The sequence below is a fragment of the Oncorhynchus mykiss genome, chromosome 20 (genome assembly GCF_057628025.1).
Source record: "Oncorhynchus mykiss isolate SJ-2025 chromosome 20, ASM5762802v1, whole genome shotgun sequence".
Taxonomy (NCBI): Eukaryota; Metazoa; Chordata; class Actinopteri; order Salmoniformes; family Salmonidae; genus Oncorhynchus; species Oncorhynchus mykiss.
Genome location: NC_143041.1, coordinates 31824741 through 31845515, shown reverse-complemented (window position 1 = coordinate 31845515; position 20775 = coordinate 31824741). Strand labels below are relative to the sequence as shown.

Here is a 20775-nt window from a genome sequence, read left to right as displayed (position 1 = left end):
GTGAAACCCAACAAAAGTAGGATACAAAGGCATTAACCTACTTTAGGCAGTGGACACTGACATATGGGCAAATCTTTCTTGAGTGAATGAACACTCCAGTACAATCAAGCCTACTCAATCAATCAATAAAAAGATGATAGCCAGTTATAATTGTAATGGCTTAGCAGATAATGAGAAAAGACGATCAGCATTTACCCAGCTAAAAGAGAAGGAATACAATATCTATTGTTTACAGGGAACTCAATCAACACTTTTAGATGAAGTTGTGTGGGAAAAGGACGGGGGGGGATATATTTCTCCTATGTGCAAAGAAACTCAAAAAGGGGTGAGGATATTAATTAACAGTCATTTTGATCAGAATGTGCAAATTGTCCAAACAAGGTAGATTTTAAATATGTTATTGGACCATAAACAGATTTGGCTCATTAACCTATACGGTTCAAATAATGAAGATCCACGTTTCTTTGAAAATATATATAATAATTGATCAACCCTACAAGCAATACAAGACTATTATTATGGTGGGAGATTATAATACAGTTTTAAATACCTCTATGGACCGTAAAGAATATCACCTTCATCCACTTAAGGAAATCCCGAATGTCATGGATATATTGGAACAAGTGGACATATGAAGACCTAGTAAGATATACATGGTGGAGGCTCAATCAAGCTAGTCGACTTGACTACTTTCTTATGTCATTCTCTCTGGCACCAAAAGTTTAAAAAGTGTTGATAGGGGACAGAATGCGGTCGGACAATCAGATAATTGGCATATACATTACTCTTACAGCATTTCCACGTGGGGGCGAGGATATTGGAAATTGAATCAAAGCCTTTTGGACGATAACTTGTTTTTAACTTGGACAGAATAATTTATAACTGACTTTTTCCGACATAACATAGGTACAGCAGATCCCCTTACTGTACGGGACACTTTTAAATGTGCCTTTAGAGGTCATGCAATTCAGGACTCATCTCTAAAACAAAAGCAATTTAGGTCAAGAGAGTCCATTTTAACAAAGGAAACTGTACAGATGCTGGGATGCTGGCCTTCTAGGCAGAGTTCCTCTGTCCAGTGTCTGTGTTCTTTTGCCCATCTTAATCTTTTATTTTTATTGCCCAGTCTGAGATATGGCTTTTTCTTTGCAACTCTGCCAAGAAGGCCAGCATCCTGGAGTCACCTCTTCACTGTTGACGTTGAGACTGGTGTTTTGCGGGTACTATTTAATGAAGCTGCCAGTTGAGGACTTGTGAGGCGTCTGTTTCTCAAACTAGACACTCTAATGTACTTGTCCTCTTGCTCAGTTGTGCATCGGGGCCTCCCACTCCTCCTTCTATTCTGGTTAGAGACAGTTTGCACTGTTCTGTGAAGGGAGTAGTACGCAGCGTTGTACAAGATCTTCAGTTTCTTGGACATTTCTTGCATTGAATAGCCTTAATTTCTCAGAACAAGAATATACTGACACGTATCAGAAGAAAGGTCTTTGTTTCTGGCCATTTTGAGCCTGTAATCGAACCCACAAATGCTGATGCTTCAGATACTCAACTAGTCTAAAGTAGGCCAGTTTTATTGCTTCTTTAATCAGAATAACAGTTTTCAGCTGTGCTGACATAATTGCAAAAGGGTTTTCTAATGATCAATTAGCCTTTTAAAACAAACTTGGATTAGCTAACACAATGTGCCATTGGAACAAAGGAGTGATGGTTGCTGATAAATGGGCCTCTGTAGATATTCCATTAAAAATAAAATCAGCCGTTTACAGCTAATAGTCATTTACAACATTAACAAAGTCTACACTGTATTTCTGACCAATTTGATGTTATTTTAAAATGGACAAAAAATATGCTTTTCTTTCAAAAGCTAGGAAATTTCTAAGTGACCTCAAACTTTTGAACAGTAGTGTATATATAATACACGTATGCATATGTATGTACAGTAGCAGTCAAAAGTTTGGACACTCATTAAAGGGTTTTTCTTTATTTTTTACATTGTAGAATAATAGTGAAGACATCAAAACTATGAAATAACACATATGGAATCATCGGGGCGGCAGGTAGTGGTTAGAGCGTTTGACTAGTAACCGAAAGTTTGCAAGATCAAATCCCCGAGCTGACAAGGTAAAAATCTGTCGTTCTGCCCCTGAACAAGGCAGTTAACCCACTGTTACTAGGCCATCATTAAAAATAAGAATTTGTTCTTAACTGACTTGTGTAGTTAAATAAAGGTAAAATAAATACAAAAATAAAAATGTAGTAACCAAAAAAAAGTGTTAAACAAAGCAACATTTATTTTATATTTGAGATTCTTTAAAGTAGCCATCCGTTGCCTTGATGTTGCCTTGATGACAGCTTTGCATTCTCTCAACCAGCTTCATGAGGTAGTAACCTGGAATGCATTTCAATTAACAGGTGTGCCTTGTTAAATTTATTTCCTTCTTAACGTGTTTGAGCCAATCAGTTGTAGGGGTGGTATATAGAAGATAGCCCTATTTGGTATAATACCAAGTCCATACTTTGGCAAGAAAATATCCAATAAGCAAAAGAAAACAGCAATCCATCATTACTTTAAAGCATGAAGGTCAGTCAATGAGGAAAATTTCAAGAACTTTGAAAGTTTCTTCAAGTGCAGTCGCAAAAACCATTAAGTGCTATGATGAAACTGGCTCTCATGAGAACCGACACAGGAAAGGAAGACCCAGAGTTACCTTTGCTGCAGAGGATAAGTTCATTAGAGTTACCAGACTCATAAATTGCAGCCCAAATAAATGCATCACTGAGTTCAAGTAACAGACATCTCAACATCAACTGTTCAGAGGAGACTGTGTCAATCAGGCCTTCATGCTTGAACTGCTGCAAAGAAACCACTACTAAAGGACACCAATAACAAGAAGAGACTTGCTTGGGCCAAGAAACACAAGCAATGGACATTAAACCGGTGGAAATCTGACCTTTGGTCTGATGAGTCCGAATTTGAGATTTTGGGTTCCAACCGCCGTGTCTTTGTGAGACGCAGAGTAGGTGAACGGATGATCTCCGCATGTGTGGTTCCCACCGTGAAGCATGGAGGTGTGATGGTGCTTTGCTGGTGACACTGTCAGTGATTTATTTAGAATTTAAGGCACACTTAACCAGCATGGCAACCACAGCATTCTGCAGAGATACGCCATACCACCTGGTTTGCGTTTAGTGGGACTATCATTTGTTTTTCAAAAGGACAATGACCCAAAACACACCTCCAGGCTGTGTAAGGGCTATTTGATCAAGAAGGAGAGTGATGAAGTGCTGCATCAGATGACCTGGCCTCCTCAATCACCTGACCTCAACCCAATTGAGATGGTTTGGAATGAGTTGGACTTGAGAGTGAGGAAAAGCAATCCAGGTGAAGCTGGTTGAGAGAATGCCAAGAGTGTGCAAAGCTGTCAGCAAGGCCTTTGATTTGTTTAACATTTGGTTGGTTACTACATGATTGCATTATTTCATCGTTTTGATGTGTTCACCATTATTCTACAATGTAGAAAATAGTAAAGATAAAGAGAAACCCTTGAATGAGTAGGTGTGTCCAAACTTTTGACTGGTACAGTATTTATTTTTTATTTTACCCAAAAATTATATGGGGGATTGGAAATGAGGACAATTACATTGATGGGAGCTACAATCTATCTACCCCCCAAAAAACAAAAAAATTGCCTACTGGGAACATCCCTAGGAAATAAGAGGCGCAATTTTTAAAATATGTGCTAACATTGGATTCTTTCTGGTAATTATTTTAGAGAATGGTTACTATCACCACGATTATTAACATCCTGGTAATGAATGGTACAATAATGCTTGTTTCAATCAATCCCAAAGAATAGATCATTATTAATATAATTATAATAATTATGACAGGTTAATAAATACCATTCTGCACAATCCTGGTGTGGAACACGCCCGCAAGTACTGTAGATGGTACATGTTGGCTAACCTTAAAAAATAAATGTCTTCTCTGCTCTCATTTGATCTCTCCTGTGATCCTACTTCCTTTCACTACTTTTAAACTTTGCTCTTGAATCCCAAAACTATTAAATAAAGGATCGTCTTACCTGCAAAGTCATCATTCAACTTTTGCTCCGTATTTATGGACACTAACAATGAACAGTGAGAATGTCTCTCTCTGTGGCCTTCACTTTGACATCCATGATAGGGATCATATATGGACCAATAAACCAAACATGCAAATCCTGAGTTGGCCACTTGAGCAGCCATCGGTTATTCACCTTCCACCGGTGGAAAACATGCACATTGATGCAAAATACAGTGACAAACACCTTTGTTCTAGCTGGGGACACATCCAAGCCACTGAAAAGAAATGCAAATAAAGGTTCCCTCCATGTGGAAAGACAAATATAGGCTTAGCCAAAGAACCTAATTTTCATTCTGCATCTCCATCATTTTGGCTAGGATTCATTTCTTATTTTAATTCTATTGTCGAACTGCAGTGAGGAGAAATTCTATTCTATTAGCCATTTGGGAAATGTACTGTCCTTTGATCTTGCTGTGGCACAAAATACAGCAGAGGCACACATAATGTTGGTCAATGGCAAATATGACTCTCTTTAAATGTAAGGCTAATTTATTCAATACTAACAGCTCATGGTCCTAGCCGTTCTAAAGCAGCAGCCAGTGATGCAGAGCAAGGGTTACGGCCCACTGCACAAGAGGATCCTCCTCCGCCTGCCACTCTCCAGTCTCCACCCAGAGAGATGTCATGCACTACCAAGACTGGTAGTGCCAAGACCGGTTAGTGCCAAGACTGGTAGTGCATGACAAAAAAAGCCTTAAATTAGAGCTACTACATTTCTGCCGTGACTGTCAGAATAAATTAGTCTATGTCTGTCTGATGCATACAGCTGAAGAGAATTCGGAGAATTCAAATACTGTAAAACTTAAATCAAATCAAAGTTTATTTGTCACGTGCACCGAATACATCAGGTGTAGACCTTAATCCATTTTGAATTCAGGCTGTAACACAACGAAATGTGGAATAAGTCAAGGGGTATCAATACTTTCTGAAGGCACTGTAGAAGGCCGTCTCTAATAAGCAAGCGCCTGTTGTGTTCAGTGATAAAGCAAATAAACGCCTGGGCTATTAATTTAAGTTTTACGGTCGTAACATACTGAATTTCTTTCTATGATGTACGGATAAAACTTAACAGTCACATTCACTACTATAAGGTATTGGACATCTGTCCTAAGTAACCTACCATAAAAATTAGTCAGTTGCTTCCACAGACAGACCAGGCAGGTGAATCATGGCGTTGAGGTAAGTGGTTGGTTGAACTTGGGTGGGTTCAGAAGTAAAGCACTAGGGTGTGTCTACAGGGTAGTATTGTCGTTCTCACCATCCCTGACGGAGGGCCAGGAAGTGAGGGATAAGGAGGACAGCGGTTTCTGCCTGGGTCTCAGCAGAGTTCAGGGACTCAGTGGGTGGATCATTTGCAGTGTTGATCGCAAGGGGAGCAACAATATACCATCTGAAAAACACAAAAGAGAAATACAGTGCATTGTAATATTGTACAGACGGACAGTGGGTTTATATTAACCTTTGATCTTGTGCCACTAAAGCATTAGGCCAGGGGTGTCAAAATAAATTCCTGGAGGACCGTGTGTCTACGGGTTTTCACTCCTCCCCTGTACTTGATTAAGGTCATTGATTAATTAGGAACTTCCCTTACCAGGTTGTTTAGGTCTTAATTCGAAACTAATTGAAAGGAAACAACAAAACCAGCAGACACACGGCCCTCCAGGAATGTAGTTTGACACCCCTAAATTAGGCTTACTTTTCACCTCCTTTTTGGTGATTTGGAGCAGCCTATTATATAAAACAAAATAGTAAAGTCCACCAAAAATATAAGTCTGTCTCTTACCACTGTGCATAATGTAGGATATATCCCAAAAGTGTTCAAAAGTGACTTATGGACAGTATATCACATGTGAGTTTGTGTTCTACAGTTTTAGGCCTTTAGGCTAGCTATAGCATGGGCCTACAGTATGTACGACTGCAAAACTACTGCAAGCACATGACTGCAGAGGTCTAGATTGTCATCTCCTTGACAACTACAAACAGAGACACTTCCTCATCTGGTTTCTAACATGGCCTGGGGAGGGCCACTGTACAGTACCCTGCCTAGCCAAGATCTGTGTCAGAGGCTCAGGAGGTTCACAATAAAGACATCATTACATATACCCACAAGTCAAAATTAGCTTGGTCAGGAAACAGTGCCTAGTAGCCTAGGGAAGTTTAGTGGTCTGGGCCGCTGCCTCCAGATTACATAGCCTATACCACAGCAGCATGGGTTTAAAATCAAATCAAATCTTATTTGTCACATATACATGGTTAGCAGATGTTAATGCGAGTGTAGCGAAATGCTTGTGCTTCTAGTTCCGACAGTGCAGTAATATCTAACAAGTAATCTAACAATTCCCCAACAACTACCTAATACACACAAATCAAAATGGGTGAATGAGAGTATGTACATGTAAGTGTATGGATGAGTGATGACCGAGCGGCATAGGCAAGGTGCAGTAGATGGTATAAAATACAGTATATACACGTGATATGAGTAATGTAAGACATGTGAACATGATTAAAGTGGCATTATTTAGAGTGCATTGTATGAAGTGACTAGTGATCCATTTATTAAAGTGGCCACTGATTGGGTCTCAAAGTAGGCAGCAGCCTCTCTGAGTTAGTGATTGCTGTTTAGCAGTCTGATGGCCTTGAGAGAGAAGCTGTTTTTCAGTCTCTCGGTCCCAGCTTTGATGCCCCTGTACTGACCTCGCCTTCTGGATGATAGCAGTGTGAACAGGCTGTGGCTCAGGTGGTTGATGTCCTTGATGATCTTTTTGTCATTCCTGTGACATCGGGTGCTGTAGGTGTCATGGAGGGCAGGTAGTTTGCCCCTGGTGATGCGTTGTGCAGACCGCACCACCCTCTGGAGAGACTTGCGGTTGAGGGCGATGCATTTGCCGCACTAGGCTGTGATACAACCCAACAGGATGCTCTAGATTGTGCATCTGTAAAAGTTTGTCAGGGATTTGGGTGACAAGCCAAATTTCTTCAGCCTCCTGCAGTTGAAGAGGCGTCTTCACACACTGTCTGTGTGATTGGACCGATTCAGTTTGTCTATGATGTGTACCCCGAGGAACTTAACTTTAGCAACCCTCTCCTCTAGCCTTCCTCTCTACTTCTTTAATATTCAATAAACAAAAAATAGACCTACGTGAAGTGTGGGACTGCCCCACTCCTTTTAAAAAAGGAAGATAAAACCCTAAATGGTAGCCGAAGTGAAGGTTCTGCTAAAAATTACAATACAGAAACAAGCTGCTACACATCCGCAGTCCTAACAGAGGATTCACATCCCCAGGACCTCTCCGTAGTCCTAACAGAGGATTCCCATCCCCAGGACCTCTCCGCAGTCCAAACAGAGGATTCACATCCCCAGGAACTCTCCGCAGTCCTAACAGAGGATTCACATCCCCAGGAACTATCCGCAGTCCAAACAGAGGATTCACATCCCCAGGAACTCTCCGCAGTCCTAACAGAGGATTCACATCCCCAGGACCTCTCCGCAGTCCAAACTGAGGATTCCCATCCCCAGGACCTCTCCGCAGTCCAAACAGAGGATTCACATCCCCAGGAACTATCCGCAGTCCAAACAGAGGATTCACATCCCCAGGACCTCTCCGCAGTCCTAACAGAGGATTCACATCCCCAGGACCTCTCCGCAGTCCAAACAGAGGATTCACATCCCCAGGAACTATCCGCAGTCCAAACAGAGGATTCACATCCCCAGGAACTCTCCGCAGTCCAAACAGAGGATTCACATCCCCAGGAACTATCCGCAGTCCTAACATAGGATTCACATCCCCAGGACCTCTCCGCAGTCCAAACAGAGGATTCACATCCCCAGGAACTATCCGCAGTCCTAACAGAGGATTCACATCCCCAGGAACTATCCGCAGTCCTAACAGAGGATTCACATCCCCAGGAACTCTCCGCATTCCAAACAGAGGATTCCCATCCCCAGGACCTCTCCGCAGTCCTAACAGAGGATTCACATCCCCAGGAACTATCCGCAGTCCAAACAGAGGATTCACATCCCCAGGACCTCTCCGCAGTCCTAACAGAGGATTCACATCCCCAGGAACTATCCGCAGTCCTAACAGAGGATTCACATCCCCAGGAACTATCCGCAGTCCCAACAGAGGATTCACATCCCCAGGACCTCTCCGCAGTCCAAACAGAGGATTCCCATCCCCAGGACCTCTCCGCAGTCCTAACAGAGGATTCACATCCCCAGGAACTATCCGCAGTCCTAACAGAGGATTCACATCCCCAGGACCTCTCCGCAGTCCAGAGGATTCCCATCCCCACGAACTCTCCGCAGTCCAGAGGATTCCCATCCCCACGAACTCTCCGCAGTCCAGAGGATTCCCATCCCCACGAACTCTCCGCAGTCCTAACAGAGGATTCACATCCCCAGGAACTATCCGCAGTCCCAACAGAGGATTCACATCCCCAGGAACTATCCGCAGTCCTAACAGAGGATTCACATCCCCAGGAACTATCCGCAGTCCTAACAGAGGATTCACATCCCCAGGAACTATCCGCAGTCCCAACAGAGGATTCACATCCCTAGGAACTATCCGCAGTCCAAACAGAGGATTCACATCCCCACGAACTCTCCGCAGTCCTAACAGAGGATTCACATCCCCAGGAACTATCCGCAGTCCAAACAGAGGATTCACATCCCCAGGAACTATCCGCAGTCCTAACAGAGGATTCACATCCCCAGGAACTATCCGCAGTCCAAACAGAGGATTCACATCCCCAGGACCTCTCCGCAGTCCAAACAGAGGATTCACATCCCCAGGACCTCTCCGCAGTCCAAACAGAGGATTCCCATGCCCAGGAACTCTCCGCAGTCCAAACAGAGGATTCCCATCCCCAGGAACTCTCCGCAGTCCAAACAGAGGATTCCCATCCCCAGGACCTCTCCGCAGTCCAAACAGAGGATTCACATCCCCACAAACTCTCCGCAGTCCCAACAGAGGATTCACATCCCCAGGAACTCTCCGCAGTCCAAACAGAGGATTCCCATCCCCAGGAACTCTCCGCAGTCCCAACAGAGGATTCCCATCCCCAGGACCTCTCCGCAGTCCAAACAGAGGATTCACATCCCCAGGACCTCTCCGCAATCCAAACAGAGGACTCCCATCCCTAGGACCTCTCCGCAGTCCTAACAGAGGATTCACATCCCCAGGACTTCTCCGCAGTCCAAACAGAGGATTCACATCCCCAGGACCTCTCCGCAATCCAAACAGAGGATTCACATCCCTAGGACCTCTCCGCAGTCCCAACAGAGGATTCACATCCCCACGAACTCTCCGCAGTCCCAACAGATTATTCACATCCCCACGAACTCTCCAAGGTCCCAACAGAGGATTCACATCCCCACAAACTCTCCAAGGTCCCAACAGAGGATTCACATCCCCAGGACCTCTCCGCAGTCCCAACAGAGGATTCACATCCCCAGGACCTCTCCGGGGTCCCAACAGAGGATTCACATCCCCACGACCTCTCCGCAGTCCAAACAGAGGATTCACATCCCCAGGACCTCTCCGCAGTCCCAACAGAGGATTCACATCCCCACGAACTCTCCACAGTCCCAAAAGAGGATTCACATCCCCACGAACTCTCCGCAGTCCCAACAGAGGATTCACGTCATTGCTTTCTATACAGCGAGTTGGTGGTGGTCTATCTATGGCTAGCGACAGCTTCCATCTTCCAATTTTTTATTGCGAAGTTTGCGCATTCAAACCAGTCGCCAATGATCAAATCGCTGAATGTCTCTGAATGTCTCCGGTTACGGTAGCATAGTCAGTCAGTGTTAAACAACGAGATTCTTCCATAAGTGAGATGTAACAGCAACTTTTTAAAGTTATGGTGGTTAGCCTAATTGAGTGGGTCCGCTTAGTTAGCCAGTTCAACCATTTAGCTTAGCCAATGGTGAAGGTGTGCTCATTGCTTAAAGAGGGGTGACCCCTCACACCCTTAAGAACTCAGTCTAGAAATATGGACAGACATTTTTTTCACATCTGGCATGATTTACTAATGTCAATATGCTAATATGATAATAATTCAAAGTGACTTACAGTAAGTCTTTAGTTAGGCTACTATGAACATTGATTAAAATCTGGAAAATGGAGAGCACATCCCAGAGAATGGCCCTGACTGAATACCAAATTAAAATATAGCCTATTAGGCCTAGCCTACAGGCTTAACGTTCAAATGGCTATTCCTGTACAAAGGGATAGTTTGGGATTTTGACAATGAGGCCCTTTATCTACTTCCCCAGAGTTAGATGAACTTGTGGATTTTTATGTCTCTGTGTGCAGCAACTTCCAGTCACTGCGCTAACGCTAGTTAGCATTGGCTCGTGAAACTACATTTTAACTTCCTTCATTCTGGAAGCAGATGCATAAAAATGGTATCCACGATTTCACCTGACTCATTGCCAAAATCCCGAACTATCCCTTTAAGCCAAGAATTGATGAACGCTTCACCTTGAAACCGAGGCTCACCTAAATGTACCCTAAGTGGCCACACAACCAAAGCGCATGCAACATGAAGTATGACTTACTGTAGGGCGTTTTTAGGGGTGACATAAGTAACATGAATTGATTAGCTGGTATTCAACTGGCTGGTGCTACACTACCTCCTCAGGTACTCCTCAAGGGGTGTGGTCAACAAGTGATTGAATTAATATAGAACGACCCACAAGTACATTTAATGCTTAAATTAAAGCATAGCCACATAGGCTACATACAGAACAGTTTTAAAGTTCCACCAATTAGGCCCTCAGTTATTAGCCCGGAGGGACACTGAGACTTTTGCATTTTCCTAAAACACCTGTAATTGCATTTCCTGCAATCTAGAGCAAAGAAATGCCTTATATGCCTTCAACAGATATTAGCTAAATATCACCTGTGTCATATTTGAGAGCAGTTACAAAATACTAATTTGAGAAACCCATGGACGGCCTTTAGCTCTTGGCTAACATGGTGTCACCAATTTTCTTTCAAATAGACTGTATTCACAGGGGCCCAAGGGCGGGAATACGTTTCGGGGAGGACGTAGGAGTTTCATTTTCTGTATAACCTCAGAGTTAATGGTCACGCAACACAACCCTACCGCTTTGTTCAGACAGACTCTGGAAATATGGCAAAGAAGCACAATGTTTACCTCTGCCCCATCCCAATTCAGCAATGTATTCTGAGTAGATCAAGAGCTGAGGTTTTGGGGTGCTCTGCAATTCTTTATTGAAACAAACAACTAGCAAAATCTAAAAGTTAAAATCACAGTTTGAATTAGAGCTAACATTACCGTATGAGTGATAGGCTGGCAGTTAGGCCTAATAGTCTAGGCGATATGTGAAAAACTTTTTTTTATAAAAGCATGAAACTTGGAATATTTGCAAAGTTTGGGGCACGGAATATTTTCAGTTATGGAGCCATCGCAAAAACTTCTGCTGGCCATTTTTCTATTCCACTATAAATGGACAATGAATTTTCCTTACTATCTGCTGAAACTAACATGATATCAACAGAAAAGGTGATGTCTACATCTAGGCTATGTTTTGATGGTCAATGATTACAATGGTATCATACAACATCATAAATCTATAGATCTTTCATCATCACAGATCTCTAGACTTTGCCAACAACCTCTCATTGTCCATTTTCCAAACTTGTACGGATCTGGAGCACTGAGCAGAACAGCCTCAAAACAAATAACATCAACAGCAATGTTCAAATCAGACCATCCTATGTAAGGGGCATGTTTAAAAAACAAAACGTTATGGATGTTACATTGCCTGTCCCAATAAGAATGGCTTATTAAGGGGATTCGCCATATCAACTTCTCCTGTAAGAGCTCTTCTTTGTCTACACACATTCAGCATCACTCATACACTCTAAAGCCTTAGCCCCACCCATCTCTTCACATGTGAGGCCATGTGCAATACAGAGTGAGTACAGGAGTGTACTAAACAACAGATTTCAAGACTAAAGGCTGGTTTATACTACGTCTATCGACATGTTTGTAGACAGCTGTTGCAGTGAAATCATGAACATTCTATTGTTGTCCGACATCAAACTTGTCATTGTCGTTATGAAAAAGTATTAACACAAAAACGATAGGTATAAAATACTTGTTTACGTTCAAATGCCTCTTCTGTAAAGTAGTGATGCGCGACAAATGCCTATTTTCCTGAAATTAGTCACATTTACTCAAAAGTCTACAAAGTGAGACTGTCCTCGTGTTTCTTGGCTATTTACATTGTTTTGTTCACAAGGTCTGTTGTTCATTTGAGTTTGCTGCTTCAAATGATAGTGAAGAGATTCTGTCTACTACTACTCAGATCCAAAATCTCACACACACAGACACACATGACAGGAACTGAGAAGCCTCTTTACCACGGTAACTTCACATCCTTAAAGCGGTAGCTGTTCTTGGGCACTTCATCTCAGTGCTAGAGGCGCCACTACAGACCGTGGTTCGATACCAGGCTGTATCACAACCGGCCATGATTCATGATTGGGAGTCCCATAGGGCGGCACACAATTGGCTCAGTGTCATCCAGGTTAAGGTTTGACCGGGTTTTTAATTTTATATTTAACCTTTTTTTATAGACAAGCCAGTTAAAAACAAATTCTTATTTACAATGACGGCCTACCAAAAGGAAAAAGGCCTCCTGTAGGCCGTAATTTTAAATAAGAACTTGTTCTTAACTGACTTGCCTAGTTAAATAAAGGTTCAATAAAAAATAAACATATTATTCTGTGGGGTTTATTGGAGGTTGGCACTCAACATTATGGCGCATTACTGCCACCCATTTTACTGGAGTGTCCCTGCCTCCCGCCTGTGTACTGGAGTCTTAGCTTAAAAATGTACCAATAGAATTATAAAGTGTTCCTGCAGATGCAGGAATACCCACATGCAGGAATTGTGGGCCGCAATTACACCCTTCTCCAATTTCTTGAGTCTCGACATACAGTGCCTTGCAAAAGTATTCGGCCCCCTTGAACTTTGCAACCTTTTGCCACATTTCAGGCTTCAAACATAAAGATATAAAACTGTATTTTTTTGTGAAGAATCAACAACAAGTGGGACACAATCATGAAGTGGAACGACATTTATTAGATATTTCAAACTTTTTCAACAAATCAAAAACTGAAAAATTGGGCGTGCAAAATTATTCAGCCCCTTTACTTTCAGTGCAGCAAACTCTCTCCAGAAATTCAGTGAGGATCTCTGAATGATCCAATGTTGACCTAAATGACTAATGATAATAAATACAATCCACCTGTGTGTAATCAAGTCTCCGTATAAATGCACCTGCACTGTGATAGTCTCAGAGGTCCGTTAAAAGCGCAGAGAGCATCATGAAAAACAAGGAACACACCAGGCAGGTCCGAGATACTGTTGTGAAGAAGTTTAAAGCCGGATTTGGATACAAAAAGATTTCCCAAGCTTTAAACATCCCAAGGAGCACTGTGCAAGCGATAATATTGAAATGGAAGGAGTATCAGACCACTGCAAATCTACCAAGACCTGGCCGTCCCTCTAAACTTTCAGCTCATACAAGGAGAAGACTGATCAGAGATGCAGCCAAGAGGCCCATGATCACTCTGGATGAACTGCAGAGATCTACAGCTGAGGTGGGAGACTCTGTCCATAGGACAACAATCAGTCGTATATTGCACAAATCTGGCCTTTATGGAAGAGTGGCAAGAAGAAAGCCATTTCTTAAAGATATCCATAAAAAGTGTCGTTTAAAGTTTGCCACAAGCCACCTGGGAGACACACCAAACATGTGGAAGAAGGTGCTCTGGTCAGATGAAACCAAAATTGAACTTTTTGGCAACAATGCAATGTTTGGCGTAAAAGCAACACAGCTGAACACACAATCCCCACTGTCAAACATGGTGGTGGCAGCATCATCGTTTGGGCCTGCTTTTCTTCAGCAGGGACAGGGAAGATATAAAACTGTATTTTTTTGTGAAGAATCAACAACAAGTGGGACACAATCATGAAGTGGAACGACATTTTTTGGATATTTCAAACTTTTTTAACAAATCAAAAACTGAAAAATTGGGCGTGCAAAATTATTCAGCCCCCTTAAGTTAATACTTTGTAGCGCCACCTTTTGCTGCGATTACAGCTGTAAGCCAAATACAGGACCATTCTGGAAGAAAACCTGATGGAGTCTGCAAAAGACCTGAGACTGGGACGGAGATTTGTCTTCCTACAAGACAATGATCCAAAACATAAAGCAAAATCTACAATGGAATGGTTCAAAAATAAACATATCCAGGTGTTAGAATGGCCAAGTCAAAGTCCAGACCTGAATCCAATCGAGAATCTGTGGAAAGAACTGAAAACTGCTGTTCACAAATGCTCTCCATCCAACCTCACTGAGCTCGAGCTGTTTTGCAAGGAGGAATGGGAAAAAATGTCAGTCTCTCGATGTGCAAAACTGATAGAGACATACTCCAAGCGACTTACAGCTGTAATCGCAGCAAAAGGTGGCGCTACAAAGTATTAACTTAAGGGGGCTGAATAATTTTGCACGCCCAATTTTTCAGTTTTTGATTTGTTAAAAAAGTTTGAAATATCCAATAAATGTCGTTCCACTTCATGATTGTGTCCCACTTGTTGTTGATTCTTCACAAAAAAATACAGTTTTATATCTTTATGTTTGAAGCCTGAAATGTGGCAAAAGGTCTCAAAGTTCAAGGGGGCCGAATACTTTCGCAAGGCACTGTATAACCAATTGGGTGAGCCCTCTTTAGTGTGTGACATCACAAAGATGCTTTACAGAGCTGTGTGTTTAGCTAGCTCGTGCCCCGGCATGAGCAGTTAGCACTGACCGAACGACTTGGGAAATCCAGCTTCAGCTTGATCACCAGATGAATTGGGAAATAAATGAAAGCCTCACCAGCTAGCTACCAATCTATTTTAGTTTCATTGTCTGAAAAACGAGCCCACTAATTATTTTTACCTTACCACAAATGGTCTGGTATGTGTCGCTTGATATGAGCAAATTTACCTATTCTTTGATACATTTGGGTTATGCGTACACGATTAGTTAGTGGCTATTGCCTGGATCAAATCCCCAAGCAGACTAGGTGAAAAATCTTTCTTTGCCCATGAACAAGGAACTTAACCCTAATTGCTCTTGGAAGTCTAGTAAATTACAAAAAATGTAAATGTAAAAATCTAGCTAGCTACATTTCAGTAATTAGCTATCCTCCTAAATGCGGTGGTCTTTGGATAAACTAAGTTGGAAGAGTTGAAAATATTTATCTGAAAACAAACTAGTCGCCAGTTATTGTTGCCCGTGGTGTAATCATGTCTAACCAGTTGGCTAATGTAGCCTGTGTGCCCATGAGCTCCCAAGGCAAGATATCCGTGTCTTTTGGCATCTACGATTAGCTAGCTATTTGGCTACTGCATGGCCGGTGTAAGCCAGCATTCCAGCTAGCCAGCTACATTTCAGTCTGTAGCTATTCTTCTAAATGTGGTGGTTACTGGATAAACTAGCTATGAGTTGAACATATTTGGCTGAAAACTAGTAGCCAGTTGTTGTTGCCCATGGTGGAATCATATCTAACCCACTGGCCCCTGAAGTCTGTTTATGGCCCCATGAGCTCCCGAGTCTAGCTAACATTAGCTAGCTAGCGTTGCGAATTTGCATTTCGCTAGCTGAGCTGTTTTATAAGAAAATGGCTGAAAATGACTGTAGCTAGCTAGCAAGCCAGCCCTCCTCTGCGCCAATGTCATTGGGGCGCGGGAATGTCAAATTTGTATTTTTGTTTTATGTTAACTGTCATTGAAGTTCAGATCCGAGGCAAGAGAAATTGTCCACCATGTTTTGTATTTTGGTAAAGGCTCAGAGCAGGGCCTAAAATGCACTTTTTGGTCCATCAGCCACTGTGGTAGGTAGATGAAAAAAATCTACCAGCCACTCAGATTTTTTAGCAGCCAAAAATATTTTTGCCATAATTACTTAAAATGTATTAGTAAGATGTAATGTGATATATTGCTAAATTTAATTTCATTATTTTTTACCTGAGTCTTTTTACTAAATTATCAGATGAGACTAAATGTTTATTTTATTTATTTAACTAGGCAAGTAAGTGAAGAACAAATTATTGTATACATCGATGACCTACCCCAGACAAACCCGGACAACGCTGGGCCAATTGTGCGCCGCCCTATGGGACTCCCAATCACGGCCGGATGTGATACAGCCTGGAGTAGGGGCGACAACGGTAGCTAGCTAGGCCACCGGTAGACAAGAGTACTTCGCCCCCACCTGTCAGGCACTGTTTTCCCACAGTTCTGTGAACGACGGCAAGGGCAAGTGTTTGGAAGGTGGGAGCGTAGGACACTGTGTGCTAACTTGTTTGCTAGCTAGCTAGGAGGACTCCAGTACACAGCAGGCAGGATAGGTAGTTAGCTAGCTAACGATAGCTAGACCAACGGCAGACAGTGTCCTTTGAATTTCAAGCACTACTTTCCCGCAATACTGTTAACGATAGCAAGGGCAAGTGTTTTGAAGGTGGGAGCGTAGGACACTGTGCTAACTTGTTTGCTAGCTAGCTAGGAGGACTCCAGTACACAGCAGGTGGGAGGCAGGATAGGTAGCTAGCTAGCACACCGGTAGACAGTGTACTCCGCCCACCGCCTGTCGGGCACTTTTTTCCCGCAGTTCTGTGAGGGCAGGTAGCTAGTTAGCTAGCTAGGACTCCGGTACACACAAGGCAGGGGCGACACAGGTAGGTAGCTAGCTAGGACACCGGTAGACAATGTCCTTCGCCCATGAAAAGCACAGAAAATATTTATATTTCCCTTTTGACCACATTTGAATCGCAGAGACAAATCCATAATATCAAGTGTAGCATGAAGATCACGTGCACCAATGGGCTGTTCCTGCAGATACAGGAACGCCCCGAACTACGGCTGCAATCACACACTATTGTGAAATTGCCCCCACTTCCTATGGAACAAAATTTCGCCTCCTGTAACTACAGATTCTGATTCAACCCTTACCAATGATGCACTTATCTACGTCCCTAGTCAGATTAACTTGTGGTTACCATTTATATGTCTCTGCATGCGGTTTGAATGAAGCTGCTAACTAGTACTAGCGCAATTGCTAACAAGAATCAGCGCATGATGAAGTCTATGGCTATCTGCTAGCATAACGATCTCTTAACTTTCTTCATACTGGACACAGACATAAAAATTGTATCCACGATTTCATCTGACTCTGGGGAAGTAGACAAAGGCATCATTGCCAAAATCCCGAAGCATCCCTTTAACCTTAACCACACTTCTAATCTTATGCCTAACCTTAAATTAAGACAAAAATAAAATATTTGTTTCCATGAATGTTTACGATAAACCAGTAGCAAATGTGGACTTTGTGGCTATGGTAACTTGTGACAACCCCTAGATCGTTATTAACAAATAAACTGACTCGCTGCCTAATTAAATGCATGAAGAAATAATAGTTAGCTAATGAACTGTAGCACAATCGTACATTTTAGACTCAAATACATGTTAAAGCATATGCATGCTTGTCATAACTTCCTTAAGCATTCGCAACATAGCGGTCGTTGCCTGCTGCTCATCCTTGGGTGTTTTGCATGGACTCTCACTGTCTTGCAGCTGTGATTCGAAGAATCTGAACTAGCTAGCTAGCTAAATCATTGCAGGTAACGTCAGCTGCAAAGACAAACTGATTCCGCATGGCAAAACATCAAATGATAATGCAAAACCACTACAAAGATACGATAGTGCCTTATTGTCGCATCAACAAAACTACGAATAACACCCACTTTCTGTATAGCTAGCTAGCCACCATCAGACGTTCTCATGTTCTGTGCTGCGAAGAGGCGGCAGCTAGCTACTGAGACTAGCATGGCTAGTGCTAGCTCGTGGGACATTTAACATAAGAATATCCATCATCTTACCCTTTTAATTCTGGTTGTCAGTCGTCTATAGTGGTTACTTTATATGTGTTTTATGTTGATGCTTGTTAGATCGCACAGTAAAGATACATCCTGCCGTATAATCTCCATCGGCGGTGTTTTTCTTCCATCCGCCCAACTTCAGCACCGACACCGAAACAGTTGATATACTGCGCATGCGTTCTGCTGTCACTGTCAGCTCAACGCTGGCCAGGCAGGGTGCGGGAAGGTGTGTTGCTTACATTGATTTTTCAAAGATGGAGAAGTAATATTGAAACATTTACTGTAAGTTTCCCAGTGTCTTTGCCACATCAGAGCCACATAGATGGCCACCGTCCTCTCTCCTTGGCACACCTTAATGTAGTCTGAAATACAGTTGCTAATTTAATTCTTACCCAAGTTTTTACAATTCCTGTTTACACCATTGGTTCAATACTTATGTCAATCTAAGCACCAGCAAGTTGTTGCTCAAGCATGTGAAACTTAAACACGTGTTTGCATATGGAATGTATACAATATTTCTCTGAACCAAGATGAACAATTGTTTGGCTCTAACAAAATATTAAGTATTCCCATCTTTAACAGAATGTTGTTGTTGTTTTTTTAAATCTTGTGTTGTAATCGTTTGGATAATAAATTGCAATAGGAATAGGCATTTTGTATCACCAGCTGATTATTATAGAACACATTAAAGCGCCGACATTATCTTAAACAATCTTATCTTAAAATGGATGCAGACTTTTAACACAAATTAAATAATACGAGTGACATTTTTATAGAAAAAGTAATGATCTTTTCTCATATTTAGGTCAACAGGAGAACCATAGAAGTACCCTGACAAATATCCAACATAAATGGGAATGAGAGTTTGTTCTCACCGGAGATAGAAAAGAGCCCTGTGTGCTTTCAAGCCCCTCCATCACACTTGACTAATTGTGGTTGCTGTTGTAGTCTACTATCTTGGTATGAGGGCTTCAGTGCCAGTGGACATGTCATGTCTAGATGGGATACAGCTTTGGTCAAATTGATGGTAAAAATGTACTTTTTTTATTTTATTTTTGCTAACCCTAACCTAATTTTCCTAACCTGCTGCGTAAGTTCTCCTAACCTGCTCTATTTGGACAAAAGCTGTATCCCTTCTAGACAAAATCCAGTGGACATTGCAGTTTTACCTTGTGAGAGATGGGAAGTGCAACAAATGTTTGCTCTAATCCTCCACTGGGAGGCATCAAAACCATGTTGCCTTCTAATTCCGATGACTACAATGGGTAAATCATGCCTATTGATAAATGGAGGGCAATAGAAATTATATTCAGAAAATTCATGGTGTTACTGTATAATGTGATAGTAGTGACTCATTAAAAAGTATAGCCTATTTATTTTGTACAACTCGAAGAGGAAATTATAGAGACATTTATAAGGCCTAATGTAGGCTAATCAATACAGGGGTTAAGTAACAGTGAATGTTGTTTCATTATGCCCAGTGGCATAAGAACATCAAAGAATTAGCCAACATCTCCCAAACTGAGACAACCTTCCACAAAGAGGGTCTTAGACCAGACGATAAACATGGTACAGCAAATTAAATGATCAAATCACCATCAAAAGTAGCACAGTCCCTACCACCCAGCTCTGCTGCCCTCCTTTTTACCAGCATGCCCTGCTCCAACAGTCCAAGCCTGGGAAGTCTACAGAAAGCTACAGAAGGTGAAAACCCATGAGGCAGCAGGCCCAGATGAAATCCCAGGCAGACTAATAAGGAGTTTGCATATGAGCTGAGCACAGACCACTGGCTGACATTCTTAATTTACCACTACAAGAGGACATCGTTCCTGCTGAATGGAAAGAAGCTATAGTGGTCCACTTACCTAAAACCAAGTCAACCTCCATCAGTGAAGGCCTATCTCACCAACCTCTCTTCTGAGGAAAGCAGCTGAGAGCTTTATCACTGAATGGACTCTTACCGATATCCTACCCCAGATTGACACCCAGCAGTGAGAATGTCTTGGTTAGTTCAATCTGTGCCACTGACTTAGTCTGCTTTAAATCCAGTTTGTCTACAAATTAGTAATTGATATGTTGGATTCACGTCTCCATCTCAACCAAAAATCTAAGTTAGAGAATAGGACTAAATAAAAACACTTTAATTAAAGTGCAATTAAAGTTTGATTTGATTTAGTCATATTCTTTAACTTAGATTTCAATTATTAATTTGTAGCAAATGGAATTAAAGCCAGACTAAGTCAATAGCACAGGTGGAACCATCCAAGCTTAAACTAAATCTAAATGTTGATATTTGGTTGTGTTGACAACCAAACACAATTCATTATCACTTTTGAAATACAATAAATAGCCTATTAACTTATTGGCAAGTTAACAAATTACAGTGGCAAGAAAAGGTATGTGAACCCTTTGGAAAAACCTGGATTTCTACATAAATTGGTCATAAATTTGATCTGATCTTAATCTAGGTCACAACAATAGACAAACACAGTCGGCTTAAACTAATAACACACAAACAATTATGTTTTCATGTCTTTATTGAACACACCATGTAAACATTCACAGTGCAGGGTGGGAAAAGTATGTGAACCCTTGGATTTAATAACTGGTTGACCCTCCTTTGGCAGCAATAACCTCAACCAAACTTTTTCTGTAGTTGCAGATCAGACCTGCACCATGGTCAGG

General features: G+C 42.0%; 1 protein-coding gene across 1 annotated transcript in view; it reads right to left on the bottom strand.

The window, feature by feature from the left end:
* rgs17 (regulator of G protein signaling 17) overlaps positions 1-18640 on the bottom strand; it is a 45024-nt gene extending 26384 nt beyond the window's left edge. The window contains exons 1-2 of the mRNA XM_021576320.3: positions 18091-18640; positions 5247-5516 (exon numbers count right to left, since the gene is read on the bottom strand). Coding sequence (XP_021431995.1) covers positions 5247-5249 — 3 coding nt within the window. The 5' untranslated portion in view covers positions 5250-5516; positions 18091-18640. The remainder of the gene's footprint in view (positions 1-5246; positions 5517-18090) is intronic.
* Between the last annotated feature and the right edge of the window lie 2135 nt (positions 18641-20775).